This window comes from Anabas testudineus, chromosome 21, assembly GCF_900324465.2.
Source record: "Anabas testudineus chromosome 21, fAnaTes1.2, whole genome shotgun sequence".
NCBI classification, from domain to species: domain Eukaryota; kingdom Metazoa; phylum Chordata; class Actinopteri; order Anabantiformes; family Anabantidae; genus Anabas; species Anabas testudineus.
This window is the reverse complement of record NC_046629.1, coordinates 4,448,283-4,473,909: the sequence shown is the minus strand read 5'-3', so window position 1 is coordinate 4,473,909 and position 25,627 is coordinate 4,448,283. Positions and strand designations below refer to the sequence as shown.

Sequence of the window (25,627 nt, the reverse complement as noted above, 5' to 3'; positions counted from 1 at the left end):
TATCAGTTTGACTCTCTCTCTCTCTCTCTCTCTCTCTCTCTCTCTCTCTCTCTCTCTCTCTCTGTGTCTGCAAGCTCTGACATGCCAGACTGAAAAAAGGGAGGATATAAAGAGACCAGAGTCCAGAAATGGAAATACATGTGGAAATGGTAGAGGAAGTGAGTGAAGAGAGGTTAAGATAAGAAAGAATAAGAAATGTCGGAGATGAGGTGAAGCAAGAGAAAAGAAAAGAAAAGACAAGAGAAGAAGGAAAAAGAGAGGGAGTGAAGTAATGGAGATATGGACTCAATTAGGAGAAAAGAAGGAAAGTGTAATAAAAATGGACAAATAAGGGTGAGGAGGTCAAAACAAGAGGGGGAGAAGTAGAGAGGAAAAATGAAAGAGAAGTAAATGATGAGAACAAAGTGAGAAAACAGAGGAACGAAAGAATGAAGGAGGGAGGAGAGAAAATAAGAAGAATGATTGAAGAAATGAAAGAGGACAAGAGGACAGAGACTGAAAAACCTAAAAAGGAAGAATGACTGAAAGAAATCTGAAAAAAAGACAAACTGGCAGGAAAAAGGAAAGTAGGAAGACTGGAGGAAATATGAAGGAACATGAGGGAATGAGAGAGGAGAAGAAAGGACAAATGAAAGCGTGCAGGAGGAAAGGTACAATCAGGGAAGGAGCGAGAGAGAGGAAATGGAAATGTCGAAGAAGGAAACACGGAAAACGAAAAGAGGATATGAAGGAACGAGGAGCTGTAGGAAGAAGGATGGATTGTAGATCCCAAGAGGAGGTTTCCTCACAGTCAGTTGTTAGGTTACAGACAGATGTGACACAGATGCATCATTTGAAGAACAGGCCAAAGAACTGTGTGACAGCTTGATGGCACGAGGACAGGACTTTATTTCTTACAATCCTCAATAAAGTAAAACACATTAATGATCGTTTGGTGAAAAGGAGGCCGACTGAAAGAGCAGGCACCAGCCATCGCTTTTATCTGAATGTACAAGCTTGTGTTCAGATCAGTTAGGGAGGTGATTCATTCAAACACTGACACATGTTGTCATTAGATCCCAGCATACGAAGCTCTTTGAAGTTACCACGTAGGCCATGCCACAAGAGGGCAACATAAGAGACTACTAAGTGAAAGCAGACCTGCCTTTTGTTGAGTGTAGAATTAGATGTAACACTTCAAATGTCCCTGAACGCATATCGTGAGGACAAATGATCCATCTGAAACCACCAGTTGTCAGACAATTCACAGCTAATCATTTATGTTATATCTGTAGTAATGCTGCTGGGGAGGAGATAGACAAGGAACAAAGAGTGCTGTCCTAAATTATTAGTATTTGTTAAGTCTGCACCTGATTGAAATGTTGTGATTTCCAAACATACTTTTTGACTGTATGGCAATAGTGCAGAACGTAGACGAGGATTTTAAAATGTGTGAATCTAAATTAAGATCCGTTGCCTTGGTAAATGATTGTTGCTGCAGTGACTGGAGTTCACCAGGTGGGGGAGCTCTGATTCAGACCCCGCACCTGAAGTCAGGCGGAACATCGGCTTCAATAGACGATCTTCGACCGTGATGTGTCACTTTGACTTGTCAGCTCGCTACTGCACTCTAACAAGGTGTAGTGAGGAGCCGCTACCAACAGCATGCTCGGGACATCACAGGCGGCAAATTAGGTTTGTATTTTATTTGTATTAGCTGGTAGCAGGGTTTTATTTTATTTTTAACACCCACTTTCTACCGGGATTTTCCTAAAGACCCGGTAGACAGTTGGCGTTGTGTTGTCGCTGTTGCTAAGCTAATGCTGTGCAGTGGTAAACAGAAACGAGTAAACGAGCTAGCGTCAACTAACTAGGTACCGTTAGCAGTCATGTCCGCTTTATTAAACCTCCAAAGACAAGTGTACTGATTTAAATAACAAGTGGGTTTTAAAGTTAACCTGACAAAATTGCTCGATAATAACAACACGCTTGTGAGTTAGCTGCAGTTAAGCTAGCTAGGGGTGAAGCACCACACGTGAAACTAGCTAACGCTCGTTTTTTCATTGACAGCAGCGAAAATAGAAAAAGAAACACACGAAGTTTAAGAAATAAACATTAAGTTGATTCTGTGTGCTATTGAAACATTTAACATTTCCCATAGATGGACCACTTTGCCTTTTCTGTGCTGCACACACTCATTAAAATTTTAGCTCAACAGCCAAAATCGAAACCACCTCTTGATAATTTGCCTTGACTGACTCTGTTATTCTTTTTCTGTACTCTCAGAGGTTTAAAGCGGCAGTTTATTGCCAACTGAGGATGATATGGACCAAGTGGACCCTGCCCTCCATCCACTGTCATGCAGCCTGAGGCTCACATTTCATCCCCAAACTAGTTAAGAAGAAACACCTCTGGCTCCATCTGCAGCAGCTACTAACATCCAGACTCCTTGTTCCAGCCTCGGCCTTTTTTCCACCTCATAAGTGTGACTGTTAATAGAGGATCCACTTAGCCTCAGGAAACAACGACCCTATGTGCCTACGTATCTGATCTTCGTGTGAAGGCTTAAAACCTCAAATCTCTGTGAAGAGGTAATGTTTCTATCTGTGGCAGCAGTTATGAGAGGTTTTGGTCAGGATTTGTCAAGAACTTGTAGTCAGTCCACAGTGACCAACAGAAACTTTACTCCATTCAGCTGGAGCTGACATCTCAGAAATCACTTTCTCCTGAAGAACCACTCCAGAAGTGAGGAACAACCTGCAGGAACAGGACCAGGAAGTGTTTTTAGGAAGAGAAGCTTCCTCCACATCAGGCGTATTTGGTTTTGTCTTGACTGTGTCCTGCCTGTGAACTCAAACCCAAAAATATTGCTGAAAAACTCTTTTAGTTGACACCATGCCCACAAATCAGTCCTCCCCGTGGGGTGGGGGAAAGCTTCGAGCTGATAGTTGTGCTGCTGCAACCTCTGTCAGTACACACGCTACAACAGTTGCAGCTAATAAAGTGCCTTTTAGTCAGACATCCCTAGAGCTAGCCAAGCGAAAGGACCAAGCCAAATCTCTCTCCTTTAATATAGCCTCATCTGCTTCCCCCTTGAGGCAGACAACAGTGGCTCCATCTGGGCTTTCTCTATGGGAGAGTGGGGATGGAAATAAAACCAACACTCAGAGCCAGTTCACCGCGGTGCCAGATCTGCCCCAAACTCTGCCAAAACAATCTAATGGACTTCAAATCCCAAACAAGTTACAGGTAGAGAGACTGAAACAGCCTGGTGACGACCTCACAGAGCTCAACGCCAATTCCTCCATCTCTAAAGAGGAATGTCAGGTTGAGTTTAACATCCAGGTGCAGAACTGTACATCGCTCCCAACTTCTCAACCTGGGAATGGTTTGGACATGAGCAGATATCAGGCTGCCGTGGGTGATGCACCGTTGGGATTGGAGCCTCTAAAATCAATTTGTCATCAAGACCTTTTCAACAAAGGACAGCCAACTCTGCAGCAAAGTAACAATAGGATGGTGAGTATCAGTGTTACTCAGTGTGCTGGTAGCAATAATATATTGTTATTGATTAATACAGTATAAAATGTAATCTATCAACAATGTAATCTAACAAAAAGTGCAGTGCCGGTCAGGATATAGTTTTATTAAGTGCATTACAGGCATCGAAGTCATTGAGGTTTCATTTTAGTATTAGTATCTCACATTGTTCTGTGCACTAAGGCAGTACTCGACAATTTGACTACTTACAATTACTGTCTTCACCATGTTTCCATGTTTTGTCTTCCCAGGTTGAGGCTGCAGACTGTTCCTCTTTACAATCAGTGCCTCCTCTATGCCTTACTCTTTGTGAACATCAGGGGGCAACATTGGGAAAGAATGCCTCGAGCCTTGATGGCACAAAATTAGAAATACGAAGCACAACAAGTACAAAGAGGTGTCATTCTGCTAAACCATCTACAAAATACTGTCATATACGAAACAGCTGCACAGCTGGAACTGCTTTAATCAATCAGTTGATAGTCAGAGGTGGTTCCCCTGCAGTTTTGGCAACGCCTATAAACCGCAAGCCCCGAAAAATAGCATCACTAGATGGTAACAAGAAGGCCAGGGAAAGTCAACGTCGTCCTCAAAGCACTGTGTCCGCTTGCAGAAGAATCAATCCTCCAGCTACTACTCCCGTACGTGCCAGTGAAGAGCAGCAGCCCAACCCGCCAGATGTGATCCCAGGTAGAAGAATAAGCAATTTCTTATATGTATTGTAGCCGTCATTGAAAACCAGGATGAAATACTAGTAGATTTTGTGCTCATTGAATCTTGGACATTAAGTATTTAAAAAAAGATTGCACTGAAATATTTGCAAGTCAGGTAAAACGATGTCCATGAGCTGAAACTGTGACCTCAAGTGATAATTTTTGTTCTGTGCTGTATAATTGAGGACAAAGCAACACCTGCTTCAAATTGTAATGCCTAAGTGTTTGTTATTCATGAATTCTTCCCTCAAATTATGGACAATAAATAAGAAAATACATGATTGATGACTTGAGGAAATCACAGACACAGTCATAGTAATCAGTCCAGCTACTTTAGATGTAGCTACAGTAAAAGGAAGTTAGAAATGTTACAAATGAAAACATCTCTTGTTGTATGACAGGAACCTTGGTGGGATGTGTGACCACTCAGATCTCCGCTATCCACCTAACAAAGCATGGACAGGACGCCTCAATGTCATCTCCATCTTCTTCTGGTTCCTCACCTTTACCCACAGAGGAGTGTCTGGATGGAGACTCGCTACTGCCTAGGTGAGCAGTGTTTGACTGCTGCTCAGTCATTGGATGCATGTTTAGTGTTTCCCTCTTTATGTTCATATTCTGAATATTTCACCTCATATATTGTTTCCAGCCCAGAGTCTGTGATGCAGGTGGATGGAGTAGAAGAAGAGTTGCCTGATGAGCTTGAAAATGCCTGTAGTGATGATGGTAAGAGGTTATAAAGCAGACATGCAGAACACTTAAACTTATACTGTACTTTCACACTGATTACTTTACAGTTACATTACTTGATTATTTTTAATTAACAGTTTTCTTTCAAATTGTGAAGGAGTGACTCTCCCATCATCAATAGAGGATTTTGGTGCTTCTGTAGCTGTGGATTAGACCTGGACAACTTTAAGTGGAAACCTTGGGCCATTCATCCTCACAGATAACTCCTTAATCTTAGACATATTCATAGGATGTCCGTAATGAATGACTCTCTTTATGTCATTCCACAGTATCTGTATTGGATGGAGGTCTGTGCTTTCAGTGGATCACTCCAAAACGCAGATGTTGTATCTCTAAAGCCGTTCTGGAGGAGATTTGTCATCGCTCATCTTCTACTGAGCTTCAGCTTGTGAACGGCCACTGGCTAATTTTAGTTTTCTTCTGTCATCTTCAGGTGATTCAGACTGTTCATCCATTAATGGCACATCATCCAAGACATCTCTCCTTTCTGGGTAAGAGATAATCTTTTATCACACACACACTTAATTATTTTGATTTCTATGAAAATGTTAGATAACCATAAGAACAGCAACACTGACTAATATAAAGTTGTTTTGTCTTGTTTCTGACGAGGGTATGGTGTATCTAAAAATACTTTTACAGTTCTGCCCTTTCAGTTTGACAGTTTAAACAAATGGCCGAATAAAAAAAACCTTAAACTCTAGTTTGTTTAACAAGCCATTAATTTGATCATTAATTAATTCAAAATGTTTAAAATGCCGGTTTTCTCTCCATCGAACACCTTTTTTTTATCAAAGCCCAATGTAATTTTACCTCCTAAAATAGCATAAAACATATATCCACCAAATCCTGTAGACTCTTTCTCGCTCTCATTCATTCTCTCTCTGCATTGTTAAAAGCAGCTGAAAGCAGCAGAGCGTGGTGGAAAGGTCTGCTGCTTTGTGTCATATTGTTCTCCTCTCTGACGGCCTCAACAGTGGAACTCCCTACCAAAGACTCGGAGCTGATTCTCTGCTAAAACAGTCTGGATAGGGGCTGCTGCCATTGTTATTGTTGTTGTGTTGTGTTGTTTTTTTTTTTCCCCCAACCTGCTGATTTGTTTGTGCTCATTTACATACACTCCCTCACACCCTTTCCTGAAAGCTGTAGCTCATGTATTCATAGTGTAGTGGTAAGTTGGCCGGGTCTAGCTGTAATGCCACTACATACCTGTCGGTGTTGGAAGGATTTTATTCTAGAGAAAAGATCTCCAAGAGGAATATCATCTCCTGTTTGTTTATCTGTCCTTTTAGCCGTCTCTCCTTCTTTCCTATATGACTGTCATGTGAGTGATTTCATTTTAATTGTTGGATACGTTTTACTTTGTCTTTCTTTACATGGGGTGACTGGTATTATATTTATAAAAAGAAAAGAGCCAATACTGACTTACCTGGATCTGCCTGTGTGATCACATCCTGATTAGTGAAGTGTTTCAGTGTCAAAATATGCTTGTACTCTCTGTGTAATGTTACTGACCCTAGGTTCACACAGGCATCACATTACTTTACTTGTGTTACAAACTAGACTGTGACTGGATGCCAACTTCCGTTAATTAGAAGTCGGTGAACATGCGTGTAGCTTGAGCAGCATTACTCTTTAATCTTGTAGTGAGATGGTAATTTGCTTGTTTAATATTTAAAATCAGCAGAGCTGTGGTGCTTAAAGGAGTCAGACTGGAACTTTTTCACCAAACTTCTTCACTTCACTCTTTACTAATTTCCTCACTCCCACTGTTTCCTCTTAGTATTGAAGAGCCGATGACATTGGGAACAGAAGATGATCGAGAAGAGAGACCAGCACTGGTTCCCAGTTTGTTCCCCTTCATGCCTCCGACACTCTACTTCAGTACCGCCAATGAGAAAGGTCAGGAGACAAACCTTTTGCATAAAACACAGTAGTTGTAACTGTATGAAAAGTGGTGGCATTGTGGTTGACAAACACCTGTCAAATGGCCAGGAAATATATTTTAACTTGACATATTAAAGATTAATGAACTTAAGACATCATAGAATACTTTTGTGAGCCTGATGGTTTGTTATTGGACTGTGGTCATTGAACACTTACGTTAAAAAGTTGAAAAATAAAATAGCTTGTGTAGTCTGCCCATTGTGTTCTTCTGTGATGGTACACAGATGCTGTGTAGTGACATTCATACTATGCTGTTGCACATTTTATGCCATTGCAAATTCCTATTACTTTACAAATGTCATCAAAGACATGTACGTTTTGCATTGTGCACTCTGCAGTGGAGCTGCTGCCTGTGGAGCAGAGACGACTGTTGAAATGGAAGATGAGCACCGTCACTCCTAACGTTGTTAAAAACATCATTGGCAGGTCGCACTTCAAGGTCACCAAGAGTAAGTTTGTGTGTGTGTTACATCTGCCAAACATAAAACCAGATCTCTGCTACACTATTAAGTAAATTAGCAATAACATCCACATAACATACAGTTATGTAGTCTGTGTCTAACACAGTTAGTTGTTTTTTAGTTTGTTTTAGTTTAAAAAAGGCCGTCTGAGTTTACGTGAGGGACCTTGAATTTTAATTTGCTCCCCAATAAAGACATGCACGTGCTTAAATGTAAATGACCATGTAAGAGAAAACTGTGATTGTTGTTGTGAAGGATTTAAATTAGTCTGTCTGTCTGTTGTTCATCTATTGTAGAAAGCCATGACTGGCTGGGCTGCTGGGGACACCACATGAAGTCTCCTGGCTTCAAGGCCATCGGAGAACACCAGAAGGTGAGAAACAGATTCACTGGTCACCCTAGCTTGTGCTTTCAGAAATGTTAAAGTTATCAGTTTCGATCTTCCATTCAGGGTTACACTGAGTTTGTTTGTGCTTTTGTTTGCTTTATTTTAGTTGAACCATTTCCCAGGAACATTTCAGATTGGCAGGAAGGACCGGCTGTGGAGGAACCTGTCCAAGATGCAAGTTTCCTTTGGGAAGCGAGAGTTCAACTTTTTCCCCCGGACCTTTGTCCTTCCTCATGACATCAAACTGCTCCGTAAAGCCTGGGAGGATGGAGGCTCCAGGCAGAAGTGGATTATCAAACCTGTATGTTCTGCTAATATAGATAGATAGATAGATGGATAGATAGATAGATAGATAGATAGATAGATAGATAGGTAGATAGGTAGATAGGTAGATAGGTAGATAGATAGATAGATATTTTTTTTTCAATTTACTGGTAACTACAACAAAGCTCTGAAGACAGTTATATTTCTTACACCTTATTGTTCTCCTCTCATCTCTAATAGCCTGCATCAGCCAGAGGAATAGGTATCCAAGTCATCCACAAATGGAGTCAGATGCCCCGTAAGAGACCCCTGCTGGTCCAGAAGTGAGTTAGCACCTACTGGTATTGAATTTAGGAGCCTAGAAATCAGATGTGTTATTGGATTGAAACATTTTGATCCTGTGTGTGTTTTGCAGATACCTTCACAAGCCCTACCTCATCAGCGGCAACAAGTTTGACCTGCGAATCTATGTCTATGTGACTTCCTACGACCCGCTCAGAATTTACATCTTCACTGACGGACTGGTTCGATTCGCCAGCTGCAAGTCAGTTTTTAGTATAGCCATCAACTATGAAACAGCCCAAATAGAAGAATGCAGAATTGAAATGGTCTGTTTGTCCTGTGTAGGTATTCGTCTTCCATGAAGACTCTGAGTAACAAGTTTATGCACCTGACCAACTACAGCGTCAACAAGAAGAACTCTGAATACCAGACAAACAGTGACGACAAGGCCTGTCAGGGACACAAATGGTAACGGAGAGAAAATGCTGAAGTGTTTCTGTTTAAAGCAAAGAAACATGGAGGGAGAGACGGAGGTTAGTTAGAAAGGTGAAAGCAGAAAACGGGAGGAAAAGAAATCAGGAAACAGTAGTAATATACAGTGGAGGGAAATAATACGTTTGTGTGACGTGATGGAAGAGAGAGAGAGGACTGCAGCACTTTATTACAATATTCCATTAGACTATATTTTGAAATTAAAGAACTACATTGATGAAGAAAAAGATTTATTTAATAATCAATAAAATCAGATTATTTTAGGGCACCCAAAGAGTAAAGGAAACAAACTACACTAAGTGTTTTTAGAGTAGCTTGTCATCTTAGAAATGTTCACCTTGTGTTTTTGCCTTCACAGGGCATTGAAGGCCTTGTGGCAGTATCTTGGTTCTAGGGGAATCAACACTACTCTGATTTGGGAGAAGATTAAAGACATCGTGATCAAAACCATCATTGCGTAAATATCAACTTTTTTTTCTTTTTTTTTTATAACTACCTAATAAAAAGATTCTTTTGTTTATGTAGCATAATTCCAGCCTAAAATGTTGACAGTGACGTTGATGTCAACAGCACCTCATTCATTACATTCATCTCCTGTTGGATGTCAGGTCAGAGCCATATGTCAACAGCCTGCTGAAGATGCACGTTCGGACTTCTTACAGCTGCCATGAGCTGTTCGGTTTCGACATCATGCTGGACGAGAACCTGAAGCCCTGGATCCTGGAGGTCAACATATCACCCAGGTAACAAAACACAAAAAACAATAAAGGAGAGGTTTTCAAACGACACCTTCGTTTTAACTGTTGTGTCTCTGGTTCAGCCTTCATTCCAACACAGCCCTGGATGTTTCCATCAAAGGTCAGATGATCAGAGATCTCCTGAACCTGGCGGGTTTTCATATTCCTCAAAAAGACGACGTGGTCGCCACCTGCAGCAGCACTTCCAGCTCCACCAGCAGGTAAGGCAGAGGTACTACACCTCAGAGGCTCAGGCCTGTCTAGACTGACATGAAAGTACTTGACTACTTTAGTATCATTCAGTACAGTAGCAGAAATGCATTTATAGCTGAATCCATATCTGTGTGTATATAGTCTGTGTTCAGGAAACAGAGAGAGGTCCAAACCAGATCTGTCTGCCGATGAGAAAGTCAAACGGGCGTTTTATCTCACACAGCGGTACGTCGACCAGGTAAAGACACAGAACCAAGCAAAGTTAGATAATGAAGAATTAATGTTAAAACATAAACCAGAGTCTCTATTACAACTTTTGTTCTTTCCCTCTGTCGTGGTCAGGACTTCCTCTCCACAGTGTTGGATGTCTTGACTCCAGAGGACATTCGCGTGCTGGCAGAGAGTGAAGATGAGCTGAGTCGTCGAGGAGAGTTTGAGAGGATTTTCCCGTCACCAACATCATCCCGCTACCTTCGCTTCTTCGAGTGTCCGAGGTACCTCAACATCCTGCTGGACCAGTGGGAACATAAATACTGGAACAACAGGATGAAGGGTATGTGTGTTTCAGAAGTACGCTGTCTTATTATCACAGTAATATTTCTGTATTTGCAAAGATCTCATCTAAATGTATTTATGAAGCAAAACCAGCTCTGTAGAAATTAAACAGATAACATAGGTACTTCTGGAAATAATGGGATAGTTTATTTAGATTTTATGTGTGAAGTACTTTGTCTTATGTGCAGGTATCAGTCTGCTGAAATCTTTCTGTCAGGAAGGAATCCATCTGGGAACCAGTGACCCTGCTCACATAGTAAGAAATTGGACAGGGAGGAAGTTTAAACGTTTGCATAAGTGATTTATTAATGTAATCATCCACCAGTAAAATCGACTTTGAAGTGGAATGTTGCACCATTCTGTTTTCTCCTTTGTGAATGTGTGTGTGTCCGTCTAGTGGTCCAAGTGTACCTACAGTTCCAAGTCTGAACCCCACAGACAAGACCTCGGCAGCTCATCCAAATCCAGGTGTGTACACACACAACCCATAAACAAACACACACACACATCCAATAGTTGGACACATATCGAATCCAGCACGTCCTTGTGTGTTTGTACTTTTTGTGTCTGTTTGATATTTTACTTGTGTGCTTTCCTTCTCAGGTTGTAATAAAATACAAATTAAAGTTTTTAAAGACGTTTTCCATTAAGTACACCCTAAAATAACTTGACGAATCTCCGTCCTCACTCATCCTGCCTTGTTTTTCAGGGTGGTGGTCAGCCATCAGCACCGTTCACACGATGATGATCACGATGGCTCAGACAGGGAAGTTGCTTCAGTTTCCAGCCTGCCTGTTTCTCCGGCTCCTGGATCAACCATCGCCAGCAGTGCCTGTGGAAGTCCTCAGCTCAGCCTCACCCAGAGCCTGCTGCCCCAACAGTTTGCCTCGCTCAGATGATCTGGTTTGCTAACGTGATGTTCAGTATCCAGAACAGACACAAAGCTCAGGGTCTTATTTAACCCAGTCCTCTTCCTAGCCTCCCTTTCCATGATCTTTCCTGTCTAATAGCTCAGAAACACTCTCTGGACCAGGAATGTACTTAGAACTACAAGCTTGAAGCCCAGTCTTAAGAAACACTGTAGAAGGGAGTGAATTTCATATCTCGTCTGGCAATCAAACAGAAAGTGGTTCTTAAAGAGTGAAGGCACCTGTTAGACGGCTAGCTATTTTAGTGCTGAATTATAACAGTTGGGTGACGAGGTGGAAAAACAGCGACAGAACCAAACCGATCTGTGTCACGTGTTGAGACTCTTTCTCTAACTAATGAATGCAATGTTTTCTACGTTTTCATTTTGACTATTAGAGGTTGAACTGGTTACTGTTTTTTAACTACACCACCTCTTTGCACCCTTTTCTCCTGCAACCTAAATTTGGTTGTCGTACCAACGTAGCCTGCCCTCACTACTGACACAACAGTAGATTATTTTGCATTTCCTTAGCTTTCCTAAGCAAATCTGAACCAAATTGTCAAAATTTGGTTCAGATATTTTTATGGAAACCCAATTAAATATGCAAACAATTGTTGTGTCTTTCAGATAGAATATTTCCAGCATGGGGGGTTCAATTAATTTTTTGGGGTATTAAAATTGAATTGAACCTTGCTGTAGATACAGACAATAATCATTCTCAGCTTTAGGGCTGTTTTAATTTCTTCACTTAGCATCATTTTATGCTAAAGCGGTGTAGACTGTTCAACAGCATAATAATAACATGAGGGTACAGAGGTGTGACGTTCTGATTTGTTTCTGCACCGTATCAGAGTGCTGCTTTTGTACCCAGAACATTATGTGAACATACTTGTTAAGACAGTGAACCATGCAACAGAACAAGCAAACATTATGTTCATTACAAAGAGCCAGGTGCAGTAACACTGTACACAGAACTGTACGTCTGGAGGTTCGTCGTGTCCCATTCCTAACCTTGTGGGCTTTAGTGTGCACAGTGAGTAGACAAATGGAGGGAGGGATGAGGAGCGCTGCAGGAAAAGACCGTTCTGAGCTCACTGGATGTTCGGTGATGTGTTGAGATCACTGCAGCTTGTTTCAAACATCTCAAAGTGTCAAGTGTTTAATTTTATTTTTACTGGTTGGTGGTGGTGTGAATTTGGAATGACATGCATGTTAGTAGGAAAAAAAGTTAATTCTACCAGTGACATATCATTTTCAGTTTTGAAGTTATCTGATAACAGGATTATTTGTAGTAAAACGTAGTTTAGACATTTCAGTGTTTTCCCCAGGACCTTACAGTTGGCTTTGATTAGCTTGTGTCCTTCAGATTATTGGACAGGTTCACACTGTGTGTTCAGCAGAGTGCTATATTGAGCTTAGGTGTTTTCTGTTTGACGGGAACTAGTTAGTTTTTGTATTGTATCCTCAGGAAATGGAAAAAGACATCTACTGTGAGGACACTTTCAGAAACATATGTTAAAGTACTTGAAGTAGAAATTCCTGTTTTACTCTCTTAATATCGCTCATAAATGACAGGGAGGCGAGAAATCTCTGTCACGTGAAAACTATTTCTACATCTTGACTTCGGTCTTACTTGGATGAATATTTACATTTTCCAACTAACTAACTGTAATGCCTGTTACAGTGGCAGTTATTCAAAAAGTGTTTTTGCCATCAGACATGAAAAGATGTGTGGATGTTAGCAGGTTTACGCACAGTTGTATCATGCAGTTTCCTAACAGATGCCAAACGGCTGTGCAGTGTCAGTATGTAGCAGACATTTATACCTTCATGACAACTTTTATCAGTAGGAGGAATAATAAATAAAAACAAATGTTTTAATATAGTTAATAGCAGTTAAAGCACAAGGTGAGATCAGAGGGCTTATCTCTGATGTACAGAGCGTCTGATCCAGAGTATTTGAATCAGACTAATGAGAAGCTCTATGGAGCTACACAAAGCGCACACTAAGGCTCTGTTCACACAGAGGGCTGCAAGTACTGATTCTTAAATAGTGACTAATCTTTCTTTTTATTACCTTGTGTAATAGTCGATCATGTTGTCTGTCTCCTGGAGAAGGTCACAACTTTAAAGTGTCTGATTTGTCCCATTAACATTCAAATCAGTTATAATAACTGTGATATAAACCAGAAGAGATCACATTTGAAAAGCTTGAACATGTGCTTTTGTTTGATAAATGACTTCAGATGTTTCTCAGATATTTCTCATTTCCTTCTCCACCTCTTGTGAAACATCCATTGTCAGTACGCACAGTGTTTCTCTGTCTGAACTGGGCGTCTTCACGAATAACGCAAAATTTGTTCAGACTTTTATTCTGTGGTGAAATAAATTATACGTCAAGTGAGCAAAACAAAACTTTCAGCAAAGTTGTTCAACACAGTCTTAAACAGTGAGTCTCAGAGGGGTTTTCAGGGGATAAAACCAGTTACTCTATAAACTCTCATGCAAATTTCAATCCTGGAATCTTTGTTCTTGTGCGTTTAGAAGATTCCACTTCATACTACAGCCACTTCGTCGTCATGTGGGTTGACTGCTTTTCAGAGTTTATATATATATAATATACAAATTAAAAAAATAACACTGCATTTGAAGTTGTTTTCAACATATTTACAATGTTCTAAGTAAGTGAAAATTACTATTTTTTACTCACTTGAAATTTGTAAAATTTGTATGTGAAAGGGCTGAATAAGTTGCTCAGGATGACTATTCTCTTTGAAAATAAAAGTTATTTGTGGTACAAGCCTCAAAGTCGGTCTTTAACTAGTGATTTTCTTTCAACCAGATTCTTCATCAACTTTCTGTTTCCAAAAAAGAAAAAATCAAGTAAAAATCAGAACATTAATGTTCTCCTGAATTACAGCCAGAAACTATCTTTAATAGCAGCAGCCAGTTAGATCCTTTGCACTTCTCCTGGGCTGCAGAAATGCTTCTCGAACAACTTAAGAAGTGACTGTTATGGAGGTAATTACTAAATAGTTGTAAACTATTGATATCTTTCTTTCAGTCACAAACCAGCAGCAACAGGCTCATTTGGATAAGAGCATTCACAGTAATATTGGTATATGACACAATTTAAATGTTATGTAAACTGGGTTCAGAAAACAAAAAAGTTCAGTCTTGAGCTGTATTTAATGAAGTGGGTGTAATAAAGTAATGAGTTATTGCAATTATTGAGTTTAATCAGCAGCTCTTTTGACTAGTTCAAGTGCATTGATGTGATTTGTTCTGCTCAGAGTAATAATAATTCATACATAGTTTCCATTTTTGAGTGAACAGAGTTTCTGAAGTTGAAGAGTTAATAGTGTAACTGAATCTACAACAGATTTTTAGTGGTGCATTTTTAATCTTAATTTTTTTAAATCTCATTCACATATTTGATCTGTGTTCTTAAAAATATCTAATGTTGCAACTCTGTGAAAAGTAGGGGATAGTCCACTAGAGTTCAGCGTGTCTATAAATAGTTTGACATGCAGGAGCCCAATGAAACTTGAATATCTCTGTAGAGTTTGCAAACGCTTAAAGCTGCACTAGTCTAATTTTTCTCCACAATGGATCAAATGTCTGCTGCTATTTAACAAACTCAGAGAATTATCAAAAAGTTGGATAATAAGAGTAAAAACATGTATTGTATGCATTGTTCTTAACTCTCTGTATAAGGTTTATCATGTCACCTGGAGGAGCAGACGAGAACAAATGGAAGAACGCCAGAGTTTGTAACCTGAGCATATCACTTTTTACACTGCATCTCCTTTTTTACAGTCGATGTCATCGTCCGTCTCTGTCAGCAGGAATGATCTCTTTAGGCAGGAGGTTGTTCAGCACTGAGTGTTTATCTGTCTTTGTTCTTCTCTGTAAATGTTAATGATGCTGTCGCCTCAAGTCTTCACTAGTGAAGAGAAGTACTTGTAATGTCTGTCACAACATAAATATTCAGGGTGTCTGTCCCAGGTTTCCCCTCCTCTCTCTCTCTCTCTCCCCCCCCCCCCCCCCCCCCCCCCTCTCTCTCTCTCTAAATGCCACAGGCCTCTCACCCCTCAGTCCTGATTTAGACCTCAGGCTTTCCCAGACATTCAGACCCAGCTGCCTGAATCTGGCCGTTACTTTGCAGATTCCCTTGTTTCCGTTGTGCCGCGTGTCCGAGTCTTCCTTCTTTCCCGTGTCTCTCCTGGTCTTCGTCACCATGCCTGGATCACCTCTTTATCTGGTATGGTAGCCCTGGGTTTTAGTGGTCGGTCTGGTTCTGCTCCTCTTCCCCAGCCATGGAGCCTCTTCCAGAGGTAAGAGTGTGTGCGTTTGTGTGTGTTTGTAACCAAGCTGTGTGTGCTGCTGTGTGTTTGGACATAACTTTGTAACTGAGAAGAAGAAACAAACACACCAGGGTTTCGTTTACATTGCAGGTTCTCTTTAGTCTAAGTGAGTTACTCTCTCCACCTGAACCTGAACTGTAAGCACACGTGGAACCATCTGCACTGGGGAGGTATTCTTAATTAAAGCTGATATAATGAGCAGAGCTTCACAGCTTGTTTAGGAGTAGGAAGCTCAGAGTGAGTGGGGCGGTGGCTGCTGGACTTCACTGGCACTTTCCCTCATCTCTTTTAGGTAGAAAGACACACACTCGTCCCGAACCACCAAAGCTTTATGTCCAGCATTTGAAAAATGTAAGTCGATGAACTTCAGAAGAAAGATTTCCTTTCCCTTTTAGCACAGTATTGACCATGTTGGTGACAAAGAGGACTCTGAAACTTGTTTACTGATGATGTCTTAACTAGCATCGTAGTGTGGCTACCTGTTGGACTTGTTGGAACTTCTTGCCTCATTAATGTATCTTGAGCCGTCAGTTGTGTTGTGGTAGTGTTGCTATACAGCAAATAGTCATATTCCACAACTGCAGTAATCCAGTATATGTGAAGAGCTGCTACACTCAGTAACAACAGTCTGGAAATTTTTTGAGCGCTATGATGAAACTTGTTCCCATGAGGAAAACGAGTAAACAAGGCTGAGCTTTAACTCTGCTGCAAAGGCTTATTTATCAGAGTTTGTTAGTTACCAGCCTCAGAAATGAATGGCGCCCCAGATTGATTACAGCCCACATCAGTGTTTTCAAGAGTTCAAGAAGCACATCTGAACATCTTGTGGTGCAGACAAATAAGATGAACCTGTGGAAATCTTACTGTGGTCTGATGAGTTCAAATGAGAGATTTTGGCTCCATCTGCTCCGTCTTTGAGAAATAAAGAGGTTAAAGGGGGTGTAGTCCCCAGATAACCCCAGCTTCAGTTAGCTATGGCAACCAATCTCCGAATTTGTCCTTCCCTCATTTCTGACATCCTCCAGCAGGTTCTTGGCTTACTGCCATATTATGCACCATTGAACCCACCAAGTCCTTACAGCTGCTTCTATAACAAATGTTTCAATGCAGTCTGTTCCAACTATACGTCTCCACCTTCTGCTTGGGTAGCACCGGGACTTGGGTGAAAGCACTAAATCATGGGGATGGATGTTCATCAGGACTTATCTTGTGTGTCCAATGAAAAAACTTCAGCTACAAATCTGACAATGAGAAAGAAAAACTAAGGATTACATTATGATCCAAATAGTCCCTGGATCAAACTTGTGAGACTTGTGTGTAGAGTTAATTCAGTGTAGACTTGTGACATTCAGTAAACTGTTACTACATAATTTCCCCACCAGGTACCGTTATTTGAAATGGACCAGGACGAGGATGAGGAGCAGGATGGTCTTTCAATGAAGAGCATAGGTAAAAGAGAGAAGACTTTGTTTTCTTTGATGATAGCAAGTAGCAGTAAATGTATTATTATTATTATACAATAGTGTAGACTCTACCTTAAAAAATCCAAACACTTCCACTGACACGTGTGCATATCTGGTTTTTAATTGTTTCCTTGCAGGTTGTTCGTACACCACCCATGCTTTCGCGACCCCAGCAGACACAGATCCTGACACGCTCATATACATGAACTTCATGAAGACTCACCGCTGCTACGATGCCATCCCTACCAGCTCCAAACTGGTCATCTTTGATACGACACTACAGGTATTTGTAAACAAAGTCCACTTTTTTGACCCACTTCTGACACTTTTTAAGTCTAATTACTGGAAATCTTTGTGTTTGTCAGGTGAAGAAGGCTTTCTTTGCTCTTGTGGCTAATGGCGTGAGGGCAGCACCACTATGGGACAACAAGCTTCAGTGTTTTGTGGGTGAGCCACGATGCATCTGTCCACCTCTCTATGTGTCTCTTTGCCATACGTGGTAGAGATGTTCAGTACACTAATGTGTGTACTGAATCATCAGTTGGCTTTTTGTGCTGGAGCTCCCCTCACTGGTGATTAAAGTGCTAACTTTCACCTGTCAACACAGACATGATGGGGAAACAGTCGGTTTCCTCTTTGCCTTTTTTTAAGAGCTGCTCTCTGGTTCACTTCAAGATCAGAGTAAAAAGTCCAAAACTAATCAAATGAAATTAAACACTATTTAATGCATTTCTTTATATAAAATACAAGGGAAAGTCAACATAATAGCTTCTGTAATAAGTCATTTTGATCAGTGAATCTAGCCAAGCATTCGGCACCAGACGCTGCTGCTAATAGGTGTGTGACCCACATCGGGTTTCTACCAACAGTTTTAAGTCCCGGTTCTGAGGGTTCAGGTTTCCTTACTGGATAGGTGGTTTCAAATGTTGCCGGCCCAGTTTGTGCCTTAACATTTAGGGGACAGCAGGTCAACTATGTGACATTTTGTGTTGCATTACAAATGCCGTCACCTCGCTGAACACACAGATCATCATGACACCTCAGTCTGTGAGTGTACGTTTCCCTGTAATTAAAATGGCAACAACCTTAGATATGCATGTCAAGTACATGCCTGTCAGCTCGTGGGTGAACCGGCAGCATTTGCATCCCAAAGATTAAAACCAGGCTTTCATCCTAACTTTATACAAACACTTGAGTGCAGGTTTTAGTGTTTGCACAGCCTCAGCGGTCTGAGTTAGGCAGCAAAGGTCACTGCGACCTAACGGTCTGCACACATGCAGCACGGTTCTACTGTATAGAACTGTTTTCAGACACCTGCTGATTATGGCCAGTGTTACATTTTTCCCATGCTGACCCGTCTCCATTATAACCATCAGGTGCTTTTAATGTTGTGGTTGATCGGTGTATTTCACCTACTTGTTCTTCTTGTCCTGTCTTATGCTTTTTAAAATAATACCATAAATAGTTTAAATTCTGATTTCTCTTCACACTAATTAAAATAAATATTTAGTCTGAGCCCCTCTTTGCCTTTAAAACAGCATCAGTTCAGCCCTGTACACTTGCAGTTTTTCAGTGGAGCTAGGTTGTTCCAGGCGTTTTGGAGGACTTGCTAGTTGTTTTTAGATTTAGGAGGTCTTTGTGGGACCCTCTTAGTTCTTAATGTCTCTGAAGATGGTTCTGTACGGCTCCAGCTGTTTGTTTGTGCTCATGTCATATGCTGCAGAGTGAGTATTGGGACTGATCAGATGCACTTCTGACAGTGTTGCACAAAGGACATCGATCTAAATATCTGAAGTGTCTAAAACCACTGCAAAGTACTGTATCTTTGATGTTTCCGGTGTGTTTGTGTGCACGCAGGTATGTTGACCATCACAGACTTCATCAACATTCTCCATCGTTACTACAAGTCTCCTCTGGTGAGCTTTAACTGTTTTTCACAAGGGTTTGATTCACATTTTTAAGGCTGTGCTCTATAACTCTGCCACAGATTATTATTATTATCATTATCAAAGAACATGAAAGACAGAAAAATAAAAAAAAAAACACTTTGGCCAAAGACCTGTTGTGTTGGATCTGTCTGCAGGTTCAGATCTATGAGCTGGAGGAGCACAAGATAGAAACATGGAGAGGTGTGTAATACAAACACATCCTTCTATAGTGCTACTAAATAATTGTGTTGATAAAAGCGTCTGGATTTACATGGTTACAAATATGTCTCTTTTATTACAGAAATCTATCTTCAGTACTCAGTTAACAGACTGATCAGCATCACCCCTGATTCCAGGTAATTAAAAAGAATAATTTATCTTTAACACAAGACCTCGATTTAGGATCTACTGAACCGTGCAGACTCTTTGAACAAACAATATTTTGTACTAATCTAATACATCGTTGGTCAGCCAAATTATTTTAAAGACAAGAAGAAAGGATATTTTTATTATCAATGACTGGACTATGATTATAGTCCTCTACTATTTATACTAAGTGAGTGTTGAAAGTTGTCACTTTCCTGCACCCTCAGGTCCTGTGACCTGATATACTGACGTCAAACCAGTGTTTACATCCACAGTTCCCTGTAATCTCAGCTGCGAACTGTTGCATAAGCTGCTAGTGCTGTTTTTAAAGCCATATTACATAAATACAAATTTAGAGGGTGTTACTGCTTGGTAGTAAACTACCAAAATATGCCCAACACGACTAACGTTTTCATCATAATTCATTGCCTGCTCAGTCTGTTTGATGCCATCTACTCACTGTTGAAGAATAAGATCCACCGGCTGCCGATCATCGACCCAGTGTCAGGAAACGTTCTCCACATCCTGACTCATAAACGCATCCTCAAGTTCCTACACATATTTGTAAGGACACACACACACACAAGTATTTTCCACATTCACACAATTAGTTATTGGTTTACAACATACACTTTTTGAGCCAGAGCTATTTCTTAATCCCATTTAAAACAGAACTCTACTTACTATTACTACTACTTACTGCTTTGATTTCTCCCCCTCCCAAAGGGGTCTATGATTCCCAAGCCCAGGTTTCTTCAGAAGCAGATCAGAGAAGTGGGAATCGGCACCTTCAAACAGATCGCGACGGTCCAGGAGTTTGCTACTGTGTATGACGCTCTGACTGTTTTTGTAGAGAGAAGAGTGTCGGCTCTGCCTGTGGTCAATGAGCAAGGTAGTTTCACATTACTCTGATATTTAGTGATTTCAACACTTGATTTTCTTTTTTCTACTCTATATAATAGTTCACAGTACATAAGTTGACATCTGACTCTGTATTTTGACTCTCTTGCTTCTCTCCAGGGAAGGTGGTGGCGTTGTACTCTAGGTTTGACGTCATTGTAAGTTAATTTGACACAATTCTGTACTTTGTTAGTCAAGACAATAATACAGCACACTTTAATAAAGGTTTTGTTTTCTCTTTTATTCTGTGTTTAAGAACCTCGCAGCCCAGAAAAACTACAACAACCTGAACATGACAATGCGGGAGGCCATTGCCTCCAGAGCCTGCTGTGTGGAAGGAGTCCTCAAGTGTTACCCTCATGAAACGCTCGAGACCGTCATCAACCGCATTGCAGAGGCTGAGGTAACACACGTGTGCCTAAAGACTGCGCTTTATTATCTTTTCAGTATGTTGCTCAGTGTCTTTAATAACTAATCAACAGTAGTTGAAAGTGTGACTTCCTTTCTTTCTTTCTTTCTTTCGTCAGGTGCATCGTTTGGTGTTGGTTGACAGTGATGATGTGGTTAGAGGGATTGTTTCTTTATCTGACCTCCTGCAAGCCCTGGTCCTTAGTCCTGCAGGTATTGACGCACTGTGCTCCTAACTGCAACGCTTCCATCCCTCTCTTGCTCTTTCATTCAGTCCTCTGGATATCCTTCCATTCATCTGTCTGCCTTCAAATCCTCAAAAGCTTCCTGCTGCTTCTGGCGATCTCTGCTCATCCCTCATGTTCCCTTCTACCAAACTCTTCTTCATCCAGCTTGTCCTGAAGACATTTGAGGGTCTTCCATCGTTTCCTGTGAAACTTTTTTTTTTTGGTGTGAAAGCTCCTCCCTTTCTGAAATCTGAACCTGAACCTTTCTCCTTTTTTATACTCCTAATTATCCTTACTAAAGAAACTCCTCCTGCTCCTCTCAGATCGACATCCTCTAAAACCTTCTCAGTTAGCCTCCTCTGCTCCTTTAGTATCAACACCTCATTACACGTCCTTTATAACTCTCATCTGAGGCATCAGACAAGATTAACTATGTCCTCTAAACCTCAAAGATCAACAAAGCCTTCTCCAAACCCTTCAAAAACTTTGAAAACTAATTGAATCTATCAACTACATGCACTGGATAGCCACCTACAACGCTTTGCTTCTCCTGTCTAATCCTTAATCTTCCACTCCACTTCAAGTTGGAGTGATTTGCTTCATCTGTACCAAACAGCCAAGCAAATCTACTGAAACCTTGTCTGATCTTCACACCAATCAGCCGCGAGCCTCATCCTCTACGATCTACGGTCTGACAGTACCTCTCCACACTTTATTCCAACCATACTTCTTTCACCTATCAGCCAGCGTCTTCATACTGCAGTTCCTCCTCTGCAACCACCACGCCACCAGCACGTGTTAGCCGAACACAACACAGGTAGGAAGTGCAATCTAAGCTGTCAGTGGCTGCCTGTCCGAGCTTGCATCTTCTCTTTTCTGTATAAGACACAAGGCCTTTTGTCCCTTGAGCACTTGGGAGGGGTAGGGCACTCATGAAATTTAGTTATGGCTTTATCTATTGTATTTTGCTCTTTTGTTAGTCAAAGTGTAAAATGAACTTGCATCTTTTTAGCAGGTACTGAACTTTTCCCTTCAGTGCAACATCATTTCTAAAATTCTTAGATTTGAAATTAAATATGTACCATTCTCATCCATCTCTTGTTGAAAGATCTATTGACAGCGGACAGTTATGTTAGCATTGAGATGTGATCAAAGACCTTGTGGTGATATTGTTTTCTCAAATGCAAAAGTTGATCATGTCATGTTGGGCTGAGGACCTCACAAACCAAGCCTGCATCATCATCCTTGACCTCTGTGAGCATGTTATTATGAGTCTACATCATACCAGATTTACTCTAAGCACCAGCAGAGTGAGCGTTTGGGTCGACACCCAACGAAGAACCAAACTGTAGAAATGAATCATCATCCAACTTTTCGGGTTCCTCTGATATGATGTAAACACGGCAGTGGGTTTCAGCCTTGATGCAACAGTCTCTAGCTTAGGTGCTTGGTGTATGTCTACAAGTGCTGCATATTGTAAATTGAATAGATGTGTATGACTTTATATAAGACTGTTCTATATATTACAAATGTTCACCTCTGAAAGCCAAAGGACTTGAGGTCATTTTGTTAAACTTGGTTTCCACTGTTTAATCTTTTTCAGATATTTCTGTGAGATCATCCGTTGAAGACCGAACAAAACAAGACGGACACTGATGATGTAAAACAACACTATGAAGTGGCACAGCAGGTTTGTAGGTGCAACATTTCAATTCCAGTTCCAGGGAAATACTGGGAATGAAAAGTGAAAACGGAAACATTTCCACGCACCTCTGTGCGTACAACAAAACGCGCCCTACAACAAGACACTTTATTCTCAAGCAAAGCTGCTCACGCGTCGCCAGTAGAGCGCTGCGGTTGTGCTGGGAAGCTGCCACTGTTGAACTCCATCATGGGTGTGTCTGCTAACTTCTGATAATGCATGTCCAGAGACTTTTGAATTGACCTTGACTAAACTGTGTTTTATGAAAATTTATTTGCTGACACAACAAAATGAAGCAATAATCTCACATTAAATGTTTGTACTTAACATTCAGGTCTTAGAATTATTACACATTAGTCGTTCATATATTGAAAATACTGAACACTGAAATTGAGAGATTGACATTTTTGTAAATGCACTTTTGCTCCAGTCACTGTGAACAAAAATAAATGCTGTTTTCAGTCATTTTGAGTGTCCTGATAACTACAGTACTCGACTTCAGTAACACTATAATTAGTAATGAAACAAGGTAAATATAACAGAGGCACAGTTCAGTAAAGTAAGAAGCCATGCAGTAATACAGTAGTAATACTGTGGAATAACAGGTGTAGTAACCTGGAATTATGCTGCTAGTATTTTGATTTATTTGTGCGTATTTTAATGTAATAACCATGTATCATGGTAGGAACGTTTCCCTTTGAATGTATTTTACACAAAATCAAATGATTTACAGGATCGTTGTTGGAGAACTTCTGTCCTGCAGAGCTTCTTAAAACTGGGAGTCGTCTCTATCCAATCGTTGTCACTCAGGGTTGTTTCTTTACCTCATTCATGAGTGTTTGTTGTGCTCCTGGGGTCATTTTGACTGTCCGCAATTCTTGGTAGAGTAGCCACGGTCCCAAAGTGTCTCCATTTGTAGATCATTTAACTGTAGACTGGTGAACTTTTAAAGTCTTTTCGACGAGGCATGGCTCACATTAACATATTCTTCCTGTGCCTAGCAAACTCTAGCTCTAGTCTAAACCTTAAAAAATAATTTTCTTCTTGGTATGTTAATGCCTGACTCCAATTAGCTTTTTTGGGTCAGTATATAAAGGGTTCACATGGTTTTTATGGTTGTTTTCAATAAAGATGTGAATCAGATCAGATCAGAGTTTTCTTTATGTTATTATTTAAGGCACATTATATTTGATAATTGACTTTTGACCTGGATCAAGATCAGATCACATTTTATAACAAATTAATGCAGAAACCCATGAAATTCCAGAAAGTTCACATACTTTTTCTTTCAGCCAACTGATACTTTCACCCTCTTCCCAAGTCTCCCAATTTGGTTTCCTATTTGTTCAGGCACTCCTGAAGTGTACTCACTTTTGTTTTATGATGTTGTACTTTGGAGTTTAATGTACTTTATTTAAGTTTGTTTTAATTCTTCAGTATATCAAATACTCTGCTATGTGTTTCACTGACACATCAGTACAGTTAGTGGAAGATGATTAAAAACCTGAATCACTGGACACTTTGGTGATTCTGCACAGCTGTGTTTTATAACATACGATTGTTCTTCCTGTCAGCTGATTCCACAGCAGATGCGATGACAGTTAAAAGTGTCTGTTGATCCCCTCTGACTGACGGGTGTGAGTGGGGGCTGATTGCTCTGTTTACCAGGGGTGGATTTGTTAACTCTGCCAGTTTCATACATCCTGGTCACATGATTCCTGGTCTACATTCAGGCACACACACACGTACTGTATTAAGTAAATAACTGTACCAGAACTAGTATTATCTAAGAAGTGTAGCAGTGTCTCTTGATTATTTGACAGCTAATGATGAGAAATAATAACAGTGCTACTAACAATCATCACTAAATCTTCCATTAGCAGTTTTTAGATTATTGCTGCTATTGCTAATAATATTATTTCAGCAGTGATGCTCCTACCACTTGTGCTAACTGCTACCAATATGACTACATGTATAAATATAAATACAATATAAAACCAACTTTAAATTCGGCACAAATCATAAAAAAGTGAACTAGAACAAACAGAATTAACACTGCCTGGGTTTTGAACTTGAATTCAGTCACATGCTTCGTGTGCTTTACAACTTCATCCTCTGAACAAACAGTTCACCTACCAATCACTTGGTTGGGCTGTTATTCAATATTGTGTCTTAACACCTGACTCTGACTCGATGTGAGCCAACACACGCACAGAAAGGATGCAGCGGTGCGTGTCCAGCTGCCGGAACTGATGAGTAACATTGGAACCTGGGCGCAGTCATGGACCCTAAAGCAAGGTAGGACACCTGCTCTGCACAGTGCTTAAACAGGTGATGGTTGCTGTTGAGTGAAAAGGCTCAGCTTGTTGATTAAACTGAATGTGTGTTCATTCTTTCACAGATTGTAATCATGGAACCACTGGACTGATCTGTTGTATCTGCACCACACAGACCTGTGAGACTGTTCAGGTAACGTGTCCAAAATGCAGCCTCCTCATTCATATCAATGACAGAACTGCATTGGCCGGCAGTCAAACGCAAATCCTGCAGTGCACTGTGTTGGCCAGTCAAATGTGTCAAACATGCATGCACAGTAAATTAAGTTATTAAGTAGAAGCAACAGTTTACCCTACGATCAGCAACACAGAGGATTCTCATCACTGTAATATTCCCAAATATTGAACGTTGCAGTTTTTAATTTTTTGCTATTTTAGACCATTTAAATCTACTGTTACTGCAATAGTAGATGAATATGTTAAAGAAACACATCAACATTTAGTCTAATTAAGAAGACGTCGTATTCAGGATTTCATTTACAGATGTTACAGTGGGTGATTTGTTCCATTACTGTGGGAGACATAAGTATTCAACACATCAACTTTTTTATTTTATCTTTAACATTTTTAAATTCATATGAAATTAAGATGAGACATTTGTATTAACTCAATACTTCAACACATCCCCTGGGAACCTTCAAGGTTTGTAACTGCTTAGACTAATTATTGTACAGGAAGCTTCAGGCTTCTTTTACCAAT

General features: G+C 40.5%; 2 protein-coding genes across 2 annotated transcripts; both read left to right on the top strand.

Annotated features, from left to right (window-relative positions):
• The first annotated feature begins 1,577 nt into the window (after positions 1-1,577).
• On the top strand, positions 1,578-12,693 carry ttll4 (tubulin tyrosine ligase-like family, member 4). Its single transcript, XM_026376336.1, has 21 exons — positions 1,578-1,674; positions 2,266-3,498; positions 3,771-4,209; positions 4,634-4,781; positions 4,882-4,958; positions 5,416-5,473; positions 6,766-6,884; positions 7,268-7,378; positions 7,687-7,763; positions 7,885-8,079; positions 8,283-8,365; positions 8,458-8,586; positions 8,670-8,792; positions 9,175-9,273; positions 9,425-9,559; positions 9,637-9,774; positions 9,908-10,004; positions 10,109-10,319; positions 10,510-10,577; positions 10,719-10,789; positions 11,031-12,693. The coding sequence occupies exons 2-21, from the start codon at positions 2,875-2,877 to the stop codon at positions 11,218-11,220; spliced, it is 3,192 nt and encodes a 1,063-aa protein (XP_026232121.1). The 5' UTR covers positions 1,578-1,674; positions 2,266-2,874; the 3' UTR covers positions 11,221-12,693.
• A 2,644-nt stretch (positions 12,694-15,337) lies between these two features.
• On the top strand, positions 15,338-23,129 carry prkag3b (protein kinase, AMP-activated, gamma 3b non-catalytic subunit). The gene is made up of 13 exons (XM_026376133.1): positions 15,338-15,568; positions 16,981-17,047; positions 17,199-17,344; positions 17,427-17,508; positions 18,919-18,977; positions 19,145-19,190; positions 19,291-19,345; positions 19,793-19,919; positions 20,082-20,247; positions 20,376-20,413; positions 20,512-20,658; positions 20,783-20,876; positions 22,494-23,129. The coding sequence occupies exons 1-13, from the start codon at positions 15,551-15,553 to the stop codon at positions 22,544-22,546; spliced, it is 1,098 nt and encodes a 365-aa protein (XP_026231918.1). The 5' UTR covers positions 15,338-15,550; the 3' UTR covers positions 22,547-23,129.
• Positions 23,130-25,627: the final 2,498 nt, after the last annotated feature.

Excerpts from the sequence above, each read along its gene's own strand:
- ttll4 (XM_026376336.1), top strand. The coding sequence starts at position 2,875 with ATGCCCACAAATCAGTCCTCCCCGTGGGGTGGGGGAAAGCTTCGAGCT. Across the intron at positions 7,379-7,686 it reads GCACTTCAAGGTCACCAAGA|AAAGCCATGACTGGCTGGGC; the intron begins GTAAGTTTGTGT and ends CATCTATTGTAG. Across the intron at positions 9,775-9,907 it reads ACTTCCAGCTCCACCAGCAG|TCTGTGTTCAGGAAACAGAG; the intron begins GTAAGGCAGAGG and ends GTGTGTATATAG.
- prkag3b (XM_026376133.1), top strand. Across the intron at positions 20,248-20,375 it reads GCCTGTGGTCAATGAGCAAG|GGAAGGTGGTGGCGTTGTAC; the intron begins GTAGTTTCACAT and ends GCTTCTCTCCAG. Across the intron at positions 20,414-20,511 it reads ACTCTAGGTTTGACGTCATT|AACCTCGCAGCCCAGAAAAA; the intron begins GTAAGTTAATTT and ends TCTGTGTTTAAG.